At 46.9% G+C, this 13,632-nt stretch overlaps 1 protein-coding gene across 1 annotated transcript in view; it reads right to left on the reverse strand.

Moving 5' to 3' along the window:
* The window catches only part of LOC130294323 (carcinoembryonic antigen-related cell adhesion molecule 1-like), an 86,535-nt gene that overhangs the window by 40,769 nt on the left and 32,134 nt on the right, over positions 1 to 13,632 (reverse strand). The window contains exon 3 of the mRNA XM_056543942.1: positions 695 to 979. Within this exon, the coding sequence (XP_056399917.1) occupies positions 695 to 979 (285 nt within the window). The remainder of the gene's footprint in view (positions 1 to 694; positions 980 to 13,632) is intronic.

The following is a 13,632-nucleotide window of genomic DNA, read 5'->3' on the forward strand; positions in this document are numbered from 1 at the left end:
TATGTTGAGGGATCCGTGCAATGTAAAGTATAGGACAGTGGTCTACAACCTGCGGACCTCCAGATGTTGCAAAACTACAACACCCAGCATGCCCGGACAGCCAACGGCTGTCCGGGAATGCTGGGAGTTGTAGTTTTGCAACATCTGGAGGTCTGCAGGTTGAAGACCACTGTTAGAGGAAGTTGTACTCACGTGTCCCCGCCGCTCCGGACCATCACCACTCGTCACCGCTGCCCGGGATGTCGCCTTCCATCGCTGTCGCCGCGTCCCCGGGGTGTCCCTGATGCTCCGGCAAGGCCTCTGCTTCCCCGGCATCCTCGCTCTCCGTTGCCGCCGTCACGTCGCTATGCACGCCGCTCCTTTTGGATGACGGGACGCCGTGCGCAGCGACGTGATGACGACGATGGAGAGCGCCGACGATGCAGGAGATCCTGAAGAGGACGCGCCGGAGCCCCGAGGACAGGTAAGTGATCGTCAGCGGACCACACGGGGCACCGTAAACGTCTATCAGGTGGCAGCTGAAGCAGTCTGTGCTGCCGGATAGCCGTTTATGCGATGGCCCCGACATACAAAAGCATCGTATGTTGATGCTGTCTCTGAGAGGCCATCGTATGCTGAAATGATCGTAAGTCGGGGCCATCGTAGGTCGGGGGAGGGGTCACTGTACTGTAATAATATATACAGATATTCTTACCTGAAACATCCAGGTAGCGGCTGGAGCTCCTGTTGCTGCTTACAGGATTTTCAATGCCACAGCTGTAATTTCCTTTGTCAATGGCCAGGATGGGGTTAAAGTAAAGGAAGGCGCTAGAACTGTTACATGACAGATGTGACGAACTGCAGGACAATAGCGCCTCATCTCGATAGAAGTAGATACTGTGGACCGTCTGGGATCCTGGATTACACCTCAGATTCAGGCTGGTGCCATTGACTGGGCGAATGGAGGAGGAAAGGATCAGAGATGGGGGAGAGAGAGGACCTAAAAAAGGAGAAAAAAATAAAAATAATAAAAAATTGAGTGAACTTTAGCAACAATTGAATACGATCATGAAATATGTCCAAAGAGGCAGAAATGCACATTCACACATCAAGCCAAGTAGACCTGTGTATAGGGGATCGGGATAAATGGCCAAAGCCAAAGTCCTCTTAGTCATGTGTTTGACCAGTGTTAGGCTGCATTCACACCACGTTTTGTACATACGGGTGCCGGATCTGGTGGGGGAGGGGCAAACCGGGGGCTCCCGTACCCCGGCCGGATCAGCCCGTGACTCCATTTATTTTAATGAGCCGACCGGTGTCAAACGGTGACTGCGGTCGGCTCAGTTTTGACCCGTATGCGGTTTTGGACCGGACCTAAAACCGTAGTATACTACGGTTTTAGGTCCGGTCCAAAACCGCATACGAGTCAAAACTGAGCCGACCGGAGTCACCGTTTGACACCAGTCGGCTCATTAAAATAAATGGAGTCACAGGCTGATCCGGCCGGGGTACGGGAGCCCCCGGTTTGCCCCTCCCCCGCCAGATCCGGCACCCGTATGTACAAAACGTGGTGTGAATGCAGCCTAAGACAAGTTTTTTCCCTTTTAAACAGGTACTTTAAAAAAAAAATAATCAACTGGAGCCAAAAAGTTAAACAGATTTATAAATTACTTCTATTAAAAAAAAATCTGAATGCTTTCAGTACTTATTAGCTGCTGAATACTACAAAGGCCACAGTGACCACAGTGCTCTCTGCTGACATCTCTGTCCACTTTAGGAACTGTCCAGAGCAGCATATGTTTGCTTTGGGGATTTTCTCCTACTCACAGTTCTGAAAATGGACAGAGGTGTCAGCAGAGAGCACTGTGCTCGTGATGACAGCAGAGAGCTCTGTGTTCCAAAAAGAAAAGAATTTCCTCTCTAGTATTCAGCAGCTAATAAGTATTGGAAGGATTAAGATTTTTTTTTAATAGAAGTAATTTACAAATCTGTTTAACTTTCTGGCACCAGTTGATTAAAAAAAATAACAATTCCACCGGAGTGCCCCTTTAAAGGCGAGCTAATACCTTTTACCAGGGATCTTTGATGCCAGCTGCAGACCACACAAGAGGAAACATACTGCCCAAGGCTTACCTCAATACCTGATCACCAAAGATGGAATATCTTGTACTGTTTTGGACTGTTTCGTTGCCTTTTGGCTAAGATTAAAGGGAAACTCCACCGGCCCAGCATCTGGAACATTTTGTTCCTGGCTAAATGGTAGTTTTAATCAGCAGCCTTTCAGTCATACTCCATACAACCATTAAAGGGGTATTCCAGGAAAAACTTTTTTTTTTTTTTTTTTTTTTTTATCAACTGGCTCCAGAAAGTTGAACAGATTTGTAAATTACTTCTATTAAAAAATCTTAATCCTTCCAATAATTATCAGCTGCTGAAGTTGAGTTGTTCTTTTCTGTCTGACAACGGTGCTCTCTGCTGACATCTTTGCTTGTCTCGGGAACTGCACAGAGTAGAAGAGGTTTGCTATGAGGATTTGCTTCTACTCTGGACAGTTCCCGAGACAGGTGTCATCAGAGAGCACTTAGACAGAAAAGAACAACTCAACTTCAGCAGCTCATAAGTACTGAAAGGAATTAAGATTTTTTTATAGAAGTAATTTACAAATCTGTTCAACTTTCTAGAGCCAGTTGAGATATATATATATATATATATATATATATATATATATATATGTTTTTTTTTGGATAACCCCTTTAATTGTTCTAAGCTAGAGGGGCCTTACTATAATAATGCACCTTCCTTATAAGCAGAATGGTTTTTATACAGGTTACATACGAGATAGGCTGTGGTTTTAAATTGTAGTGTGGTCCTGACACCTAGTGGACAATTTACTAATTACACAGTGTTTATATATGTATCAATCCATATTTGAACTCGCACCAAATAAAAGTTATATTTTATAGGGAGGGTCTTAGTTTAGGGTACCCCTTTGGGGGTTTCCCCTAAAGTTGTGAAATACAGTGATCCCTCAACTTACAATGGCCTCAACATACAATAGTTTCAACATACAATGGTCTTTTCTGGACCATTGTAACTTGAAACCAAACTCAACATACAATGTACAGACAGTCCAGATCTGTGAAACGTGTCAATGGCTGGAAGAACTGACCAATCAGAATGGACATTCACTGGTAAAACCCCTGTATTATCACGTGCACTGAATTCCTGTCTGGTAGCGCCCCCTACAGTACAGGGAGGTATTACATGTTCTGTACTCTTAACCTATGTCACAGTTAGCTCCTCCTTTGGACACCAGGTGAGGGCGGCTCCATGTTACTTTTTTAGGAAATTGCATGAACTGAAACTCCTGTCCTCTACATAGACCAGTGTTTCCCAACCAGAGCGCCTCCAGCTGTTGCAAAACTGCAACTCCCAGCATACCCGGACAGCCTTCGGCTGTCCGGGCATGCTGGGAGTTGTAGTTTTGCAACAGCTGGAGGCATCCTGGTTGGGAAACACTGACATAGACAGTGATTTACAGCTCCCAGCAGATCTTTATTACTTTTATATAGAAGGATTTGCTTTATCTACTTATTTTTCTTTAATCCTCACTATTTCCTATTTTTGGATGACATTTTGGTGGCTTCAGAACCAATTACCAGGTTTCCATAGAGTTCTGGTCTCAACATACGATGGTTTCAACATACAATGGTCGTCCTGGAACCAATTAATATTGTAACTTGAGGGAGCACTGTATTACAACTTCATAGAATAGATAAGGTTGCCAATTGCTCTGGACATTTGAACATTCCCATTAGCTGCGCAGCATGGTGCCAATGCTTCCACACTTTGGTAAGCAACTCAACAAAGCTGAGGGAAATATTCTAGAGAGCCGTTCCGGAACTAGGCAACATTGTAGGAGCACTTTTCACCCAGCTTCCACGCTTCATATTAATTGACATCTTGGTCTTGGTCTTTGCTATTTTGGCCCAATTAGATGGCTCCAATGTCGGACCCAGGTCCCACTCCCATTTTGACATATAAGACAATTTCCCTGGGATAGGTATTAGCTGTCGGTGAAACTAAGAAATAAAAAGTTTACCACCTTAAAAGGAGTACTCCGCCCCTAGACATCTTATCCCTTATCCAAAGGATAGGGGATAAGATGTCAGATCGCCGGGGTCCCGCTGCTGGGGACCCCGGGGATCGCTGCTGCAGCACCCCGCTATCATTACTGCGCAGAGCGAGATCGCTCTGCACGTAATGACGGGCAATACAGGGGCTGGAGCAGCGTGACATCATGGTTCCGCCCCTCATGACATCACGGTCCGTCCCCTTAATGCAAGTCTATGGCAGGGGGCGTGACGACCGCCACGCCTCCTGCCATAGACTTGTGTCGACGGGGGCGGGCTGTGACGTCACGAGGGGCGGAGCCGTGACGTAACGATGCTCCGGCCCCTGTATTGCCCGTCATTACGTGCAGAGCGATCTCGCTCTGCGCAGTAATGATAGCGGGGTGCTGCAGCAGCGATCCCCGGGGTCCCCAGCAGCGGGACCCCGGCGATCTGACATCTTATTCCCCTATCCTTTGGATAGGGGGATAAGATGTGTAGGGGCGGAGTACCCCTTTAAAGGGGTACACCTGTGCTAAGACATCTTATCCCCTATCCAAAGGATAGGGGATAAAATGCCTGATCGCAGGGAGGCTTGAATTGAGGGGGCGGAGCGTCAAGTCACACAGGGGCGGAGCCATGACATCACAATGCTCCAGCCCCGTGATCGCCAGTCATCAGACCCGGAGCGGACATGCTTGTAACGGGGTGCTGCGAGCAAGATCACGGGGGTCATCAGTGGCGGGACCCTCGCGATCAGGCATCTTATCCCCTATCCTTTGGATAGGGGATAAGATGTCTTGGCGCCGGAATACCCCTTTAAGCCTTTTAAAGTATAGATTAAATGCTCCAGAATTCTCCTTTGAAAAGGAGTTTACAAATCTGATGCTGGCTTACGGGTGGACAACCAAAAGTAATACATGGACTATTACTTTGGATAGGGGATAAGTGCAGGAACACGTATCCCCTATCCAAAGAATAGCAAAGCACTGCACAGCACCCCGGCAGTGCCCAGGAACTGAGCTTGTCGACCTCCTACATGAAGAGGCACCCGATACGCCCCCTCCTTAAATCTCTATGGGTGAGCCGGAGATAACTAAACACGGTATCTCCGGCTCTCCCATGGAGATACATAAGTGTTCTTACACTAGTATACTCCTTTAGGGTCTATTCACACATACAGTATTCTGCGCAGATTTGATGCGCAGGATTTCTAGTCATTCAGTTTAAATTGAAATCTGCAGCAGAAAATCCTGTGCATCAAATCTGTGCAGAATAATGTACGTGTGAATAGACCCTTAAAGGGGTACTCCGCTGGAAAACATTTTTTTTAAATCAATTGGTACCAGAAAGTTAAACAAATTTGTAAATTACTTCTATTAAAAAATCTTAATCCTTCCAGTATTTATCAGCTACTGTTATGATCCACAGGAAGTTCTTTTCTTTTTGAACTTCCTTTCTGCCTGACCACATTGCTCTCTGCTGACACCTCTGTCCATATCAGGAACTGTCCAGAGCAGGAGAAGTTTTCTATGTGTATTTGCTCCTACTCTGGACAGTTCCTAAAATGGACAGAGGTGTCAGCAGAGAGCACTGTGGTCAGACAGAAAGGAAATTCAAAAAGAAAACAACTTATTGTGGATCATGCAGCAGCTGATAACTACTGGAAGGATTAAGATTTTTTTTATAGACGTAATTTGCAAATCTGTTTAATTTGCAAATCTGTTTATTTAAGAAAATATGTTTTCCAGTGGAGTACCCCTTTAAGAAGAATCTTGATATCTTCAGTATAAGAAATAACATTACTAGTTGTGGTTAAGTAGATGTTGGGGAGGGTTTACACATCCAGGGATTCATTTTGTTTGGCATGCTTGGAGTCAGAAAGAAATTGTTCCTATAAGATGAATAAAATTGGGTTCTCCTTTTTTTTCCTCCTCTGGTTTAACACTCTGTAAAATAGAAATAACAGATATAGGGATCACTCAGGTGAGTTAGAACCAACCATAAATGAGGCATAGATTAAGCATATTCATATTACCTAGTGGTATAAAAGTGCAAATGAGGAACGCCACTGCCCGACGTTTCGCCACCAGTAGGCTTCTTCCGGGGCGTCACGCCCCGGAAGAAGCCTACTGGTGGCGAAACGTCGGGCAGTGGCGTTCCTCATTTGCACTTTTATACCACTAGGTAATATGAATATGCTTAATCTATGCCTCATTTATGGTTGGTTCTAACTCACCTGAGTGATCCCTATATCTGTTATTTCTACCCTACTTTCTTGGGGGTTTTGTCCTTGAGGTAGTGCCCTTTTTGTGCAGTTTATTTCTTTTGTGTGTCCAGTTTTTATCTCATGTTATTGGATCTATATGTTTGCATAGGCCCTTTGGCCTTTATTGCTGTAGTTTTTAATGTTTATACCTTAATAAAGTAATTGATCCGCATCCACGTTTTTTGTTCTTTTGGATTCAAGTGTTTACTTGCGTGGGATTTTCATGATATTACGGGAATCTCTGTGATATTTACTCTGTAAAATAGGTTGATGCAGATAACTTAATTTACCTCTACTATATATATATATTTCCCTCAGGGCTTCACACTCGTGCCCGGGATTACAACAATACATACATACCTGTATGAGAACATTAAACTTAACAAAGCGGTCAGATTTGTACACATAACCGCGACGTAGGGAACACCTTTAGAGAGCAAAAATTAACCCGGAAGGATAAATGACTCAGTATAATTTATAATCATAAACCAATACCGCAACAACTAACACTAAACCCATAATTAGACTCTAACTTAATAGGCAGAAAAGAAGAATCTATAAACTAGCTATCTTAATAATCAATGCCAAGTACCCAGGAGCTATAGTAGTCACGCCCACTCTGAAAGAAACGAGCTGGCACTGGAACAGGACCAAGCTGACGTACTAGCTGACATATACATCTTTAACATACTTACCTATGACACCATGGCAAGAGTGAAAACCGATAGATACCTGTCAGGCATAACATGAAGCTATCCAAGTCCCTGCTATAAGCAAACTGCACGACAGACCTTTGGTGTTTTTTACCTTGTGGCGCCTTATCGCCTGTAAATCAAACTACACCTGAATAATCCCCTTACCTGAAAACTAAACCATACCTTAAACTGCCAAGCTTCTGACTCAAAACATGTCTCAGGAGTGACGTCCTACCACAAGTGACCGATGCCTTCATCGCCATTGCGCCTGTAGACTTGACAGGTCTTTACGTAACCCTCGTACCTGTAGACGTGACAGGTCTTTTCGAAAACCACCATGTCTGTAGATGTGACAGGTCTTTTTGTAACCATCGTGCCTGTAGACGTGACAGGTCTTTGTGTAACCACCATGCCTGTAAATGTGACAGGTCTTTTCACAACCACTGAGCCTGTAGACGTGACAGGTCTTTGCGTAACCATCAAGCCTGTAGACTTGACAGGTCTTTGGATATCCATCGTGCCTGCAGACTTGGCAGGTATGAAAGATATACAACCACCTATGTGTCATGATGTTGTTGCTCTGAAGACGTGTCAGTAACAACAACTGCGCAATTCATCCCCCTGCAGAGGTGGCAAACGGGTATACAACTGCTTATGTGTCATGATGTTATTGTTCTGAAAATGTGTCAATAACAGTAAGTACTCAGATCGTGCCCCTGCAGACAGGATGAAACCATGATGTCAAACAACTACTAGGGTAGTGTATACCCTTGGAAAGGTTGTAAGATAAATACTGAGTGTAACATGCCAAGCTGATTTGAATGCTAACAATTGAGCAAGACTGACTTGGTGATGTACATGATGTAATTGCTATAATTGCTAAGTGTAACATATCAGCTGTAGTAATAAGAAGGCGGAACTTCTGCTGAAACTAACAGACATAGTAACACGACTGGCACATATGTGTGATTAAAAATGTCTACCACATGCATGGGGTGCCGGCTATAGTAGTGTAAATGTGCTATCTAACATACAAATGTTATGGAACTAACAAGAGTATGCATGTAATTCTAGCATTAACGTCTGTATGTACACCTATCTATACCCAGTGAACGGTCATGGACGCATGACTGATATGAAAGCTGAGAACCTATGTACAGTATAAGTGCTGTGTATGACTGCACAGTGTAAACGAACATAACATGCTATCAATACTCAGTGTGTAGTATAAATATTATGAATGTATGCCCGAAATAAACTCTATGCAGTTATGAACCATATAAATACTATGAGCCTACAAACAGTATAAATATTATGAGCATATGTACCGTATGAAGCAATGAGGGTAAGTACTGATAAAAGTGTGAGAGTACAGTAAAATGATGAACGAATATAAAACATAAACGATACAAGCGAAAGTACAGTGTAAACTATGGACATGTACAAAATAAATACTATAAGCGCATGCTCAGTATAAAACTACAATCGCAAGTGCCATGTAAATACTTTGAGCGTATGTATAGCGAATGATATAGATGTCTACTCAGGATAGATGCAGATCACTGTGTATAGTAAATACCATGTGCGTATACACAGCACATACACAAGTGTCACGATGCCGGCTGGCAGGTAGTGGATCCTCTGTGCCAGAGAGGGATTGGCGTGGACCGTGCTAGTGGACCGGTTCTAAGCCACTACTGGTTTTCACCAGAGCCCGCCGCAAAGCGGGATGGTCTTGCTGCGGCGGTAGTGACCAGGTCGTATCCACTAGCAACGGCTCACCTCTCTGGCTGCTGAAGATAGGCGCGGTACAAGGGAGTAGGCAAAAGCAAGGTCGGACGTAGCAGAAGGTCGGGGCAGGCAGCAAGGATCGTAGTCAGGGGCAACGGCAGAAGGTCTGGAAACACAGGCAAGGAACACACACAAGGAACGCTTTCACTGGCACTAAGGCAACAAGATCCGGCAAGGGAGTGCAGGGGAAGTGAGGTGATATAGGGAAGTGCACAGGTGAACACACTAATTGGAACCACTGCGCCAATCAGCGGCGCAGTGGCCCTTTAAATCGCAGAGACCCAGCGCGCGCGCGCCCTAGGGAGCGGGGCCGCGCGCGCCGGGACAGAACAGACGGAGAGCGAGTCAGGTAGGGGAGCCGGGGTGCGCATCGCGAGCGGGCGCTACCCGCATCGCGAATCGCATCCCGGCTGGCAGCGGAATCGCAGCGCCCCGGGTCAGAGGACGTGACCGGAGCGCTGCCGCGGGGAGAGTGAAGCGAGCGCTCCGGGGAGGAGCGGGGACCCGGAGCGCTCGGCGTAACAGTACCCCCCCCCTTGGGTCTCCCCCTCTTCTTAGAGCCTGAGAACCTGAGGAGCAGACTTTTGTCTAGGATGTTGTCCTCAGGTTCCCAGGATCTCTCTTCAGGACCACAACCCTCCCAGTCCACTAAAAAAAAATTTTTCCCTCTGACCTTTTTGGCAGCTAAAATTTCTTTGACCGAGAAGATGTCCGAGGAGCCGGAAACAGGAGTGGGAGGAACAGATTTGGGAGAAAAACGGTTGAGGATGAGTGGTTTGAGAAGAGAGACGTGAAAGGCATTAGGGATACGAAGAGAAGGAGGAAGAAGAAGTTTATAAGAGACAGGATTAATTTGACACAAAATTTTGAAAGGACCAAGATAGCGTGGTCCCAACTTGTAGCTAGGGACACGGAAGCGGACATATTTAGCGGAGAGCCATACCTTGTCTCCAGGGGAAAAAACGGGGGGAGCTCTTCTTTTCTTATCCGCGAACTTCTTCATGCGTGATGAAGCCTGTAAGAGAGAATTTTGGGTCTCTCTCCATATGATGGAAAGGTCACGAGAAATTTCATCCACAGCGGGCAGACCAGAGGGCAAGGGAGTAGGGAGGGGGGGAAGAGGGTGACGGCCGTACACCACGAAAAATGGGGATTTGGAGGAAGACTCAGAGACCCTGAAGTTATACGAGAATTCGGCCCATGGGAGGAGATCTGCCCAGTCATCCTGGCGGGAGGAAACAAAATGTCGCAAATAATCACCCAAGATCTGGTTAATCCTTTCTACTTGTCCATTGGACTGGGGATGATATGCAGAAGAAAAATTTAATTTAATCTTGAGTTGTTTACAGAGAGCCCTCCAGAATTTAGACACGAATTGGACGCCTCTATCCGAGACAATCTGCGTAGGCAACCCGTGAAGACGAAAAATGTGTACAAAAAATTGTTTAGCCAACTGAGGCGCAGAAGGAAGACCAGGAAGAGGGATGAAATGTGCCATTTTGGAGAATCGATCAACGACCACCCAAATAACAGTGTTGCCACGGGAAGGGGGTAAATCAGTAATAAAATCCATACCAATCAGAGACCAAGGCTGTTCGGGGACAGGCAGAGGATGAAGAAAACCAGCGGGCTTCTGGCGAGGAGTCTTATCCCGGGCACAGATAGTGCAGGCTCGCACAAAGTCCACAACATCCGTCTCCAGAGTCGGCCACCAATAGAAGCGGGAGATGAGTTGCACAGATTTCTTGATACCCGCATGACCTGCGAGATGGGAGGAGTGACCCCATTTGAGGATTCCGAGGCGTTGGCGAGGAGAAACAAAGGTCTTTCCTGGAGGGGTCTGCCTGATGGAGGCTGGAGAAGTGGAGATCAGGCAGTCAGGTGGAATGATGTGTTGCGGAGAGAGTTCAACTTCTGAGGCATCCGAGGAACGAGAGAGAGCATCGGCCCTAATGTTCTTATCGGCAGGACGAAAGTGAATCTCAAAATTAAATCGGGCAAAGAACAGAGACCACCGGGCCTGGCGAGGATTCAGCCGTTGGGCAGACTGGAGGTAGGAGAGGTTCTTGTGGTCGGTGTAGATAATAACAGGAGAACTTGATCCCTCCAGCAGATGCCTCCATTCCTCAAGTGCTAATTTAATGGCTAGAAGCTCTCGATCCCCGATGGAGTAGTTCCTCTCCGCTGGAGAGAAGGTCCTAGAGAAAAAACCACAAGTGACAGCATGCCCGGAAGAATTTTTTTGTAGAAGAACAGCTCCAGCTCCCACTGAGGAGGCATCAACCTCCAATAGGAAGGGTTTGGAAGGGTCAGGTCTGGAGAGGACGGGAGCCGAAGAAAAGGCAGACTTGAGTCGTTTAAAGGCGTCTTCTGCTTGAGGAGGCCAGGACTTGGGATCAGCATTTTTTTTGGTTAAAGCCACGATAGGAGCCACAATGGTAGAAAAATGTGGAATAAATTGCCTGTAATAATTGGCGAACCCCAAAAAGCGTTGGATAGCACGGAGTCCGGAGGGGCGTGGCCAATCTAAGACGGCAGAGAGTTTGTCTGGATCCATCTGTAGTCCCTGGCCAGAGACCAAATATCCTAGAAAAGGAAGAGATTGGCATTCAAACAGACATTTCTCAATTTTGGCATAGAGTTGGTTGTCACGAAGTCTCTGAAGAACCATACGGACATGCTGGCGGTGTTCTTCTAGATTGGCAGAAAAAATTAGGATATCGTCCAGATATACAACAACACAGGAGTATAACAGATCACGAAAAATTTCATTGACAAAGTCTTGGAAGACGGCAGGGGCGTTGCACAGTCCAAAGGGCATGACCAGATACTCAAAGTGTCCATCTCTGGTGTTAAATGCCGTTTTCCACTCGTCCCCCTCTCTGATGCGGATGAGGTTATAGGCGCCTCTTAAGTCCAATTTAGTGAAGATGTGGGCACCTTGGAGGCGATCAAAGAGTTCAGAGATGAGGGGTAAGGGGTAGCGGTTCTTAACCGTGATTTTATTAAGACCGCGGTAGTCAATGCAAGGACGTAGGGAGCCATCTTTTTTGGACACAAAGAAAAATCCGGCTCCGGCAGGAGAGGAGGATTTACGGATAAAGCCCTTTTTTAGATTCTCCTGGACGTATTCGGACATGGCAAGAGTCTCTGGGGCAGAGAGAGGATAAATTCTGCCCCGGGGTGGAGTAGTGCCCGGGAGGAGGTCGATAGGGCAATCATAAGGCCTGTGAGGAGGTAGAGTCTCAGCTTGTTTTTTGCAGAAAACATCCGCGAAGTCCATATAGGCCTTAGGGAGACCGGTTACTGGAGGAACCACAGAGTTACGGCAAGGGTTACTGGGAACCGGTTTTAGACAGTTCTTGGAACAAGAGGACCCCCAACTCTTGATCTCCACAGTGGACCAATCCAGGGTAGGGGAATGAAGTTGAAGCCAGGGAAGTCCAAGGAGAATTTCCGAGGTGCAATTGGGGAGGACCAAAAGTTCAATCCTCTCATGATGAGATCCGATGCTCATAAGAAGGGGCTCCGTGCGGAAACGTATGGTACAGTCCAATCTTTCATTATTTACACAATTGATGTAGAGGGGTCTGGCGAGACTGGTCACCGGGATGTTGAACCTGTTGACGAGAGAGGCCAAAATAAAGTTTCCTGCAGATCCAGAGTCCAAGAAGGCCACTGTAGAGAAGGAGAAGGCAGAGGCAGACATCCGCACAGGCACAGTAAGACGTGGAGAAGCAGAGTAGACATCAAGGACTGTCTCACCTTTGTGCGGAGTCAGCGTACGTCTTTCCAGGCGGGGAGGATGGATAGGACAATCTCTCAGGAAGTGTTCGGTACTAGCACAGTACAGGCAGAGGTTCTCCATACGGCGTCGTGTCCTCTCTTGAGGTGTCAGGCGAGACCGGTCGACCTGCATAGCCTCCACGGCGGGAGGCACAGGAACAGATTGCAGGGGACCAGAGGAGAGAGGAGCCGAGGAGAAGAAACGCCTCGTGCGAACAGAGTCCATATCTTGGCGGAGTTCCTGACGCCTTTCGGAAAAACGCATGTCAATGCGAGTGGCTAGGTGAATAAGTTCATGTAGATTAGCAGGAATTTCTCGTGCGGCCAGAACATCTTTAATGTTGCTGGATAGGCCTTTTTTGAAGGTCGCGCAGAGGGCCTCATTATTCCAGGACAATTCTGAAGCAAGAGTACGGAATTGTACGGCATACTCGCCAACGGAAGAATTACCCTGGACCAGGTTCAACAGGGCAGTCTCAGCAGAAGAGGCTCGGGCAGGTTCCTCAAAGACACTTCGGATTTCCGAGAAGAAGGAGTGTACAGAGGCAGTGACGGGGTCATTGCGGTCCCAGAGCGGTGTGGCCCATGACAGGGCTTTTCCGGACAGAAGGCTGACTACGAAAGCCACCTTAGACCTTTCAGTGGGAAACAGGTCCGACATCATCTCCAGATGCAGGGAACATTGGGAAAGAAAGCCACGGCAAAACTTAGAGTCCCCATCAAATTTATCCGGCAAGGATAAGCGTATCCCAGGAGCGGCCACTCGCTGCGGAGGAGGTGCAGGAGCTGGCGGAGGAGATGACTGCTGAAGCTGTGGTAGTAACTGTTGTAGCATAACGGTCAGTTGAGACAGCTGTTGGCCTTGTTGCGCTATCTGTTGTGACTGCTGGGCGACCACCGTGGTGAGGTCAGCGACAACTGGCAGAGGAACTTCAGCGGGATCCATGGCCGGATCTACTGTCACGATGCCGGCTGGCAGGTAGTGGATCCTCTGTGCCAG

Source organism: Hyla sarda, chromosome 10 (genome assembly GCF_029499605.1).
Source record: "Hyla sarda isolate aHylSar1 chromosome 10, aHylSar1.hap1, whole genome shotgun sequence".
Taxonomy (NCBI): domain Eukaryota; kingdom Metazoa; phylum Chordata; class Amphibia; order Anura; family Hylidae; genus Hyla; species Hyla sarda.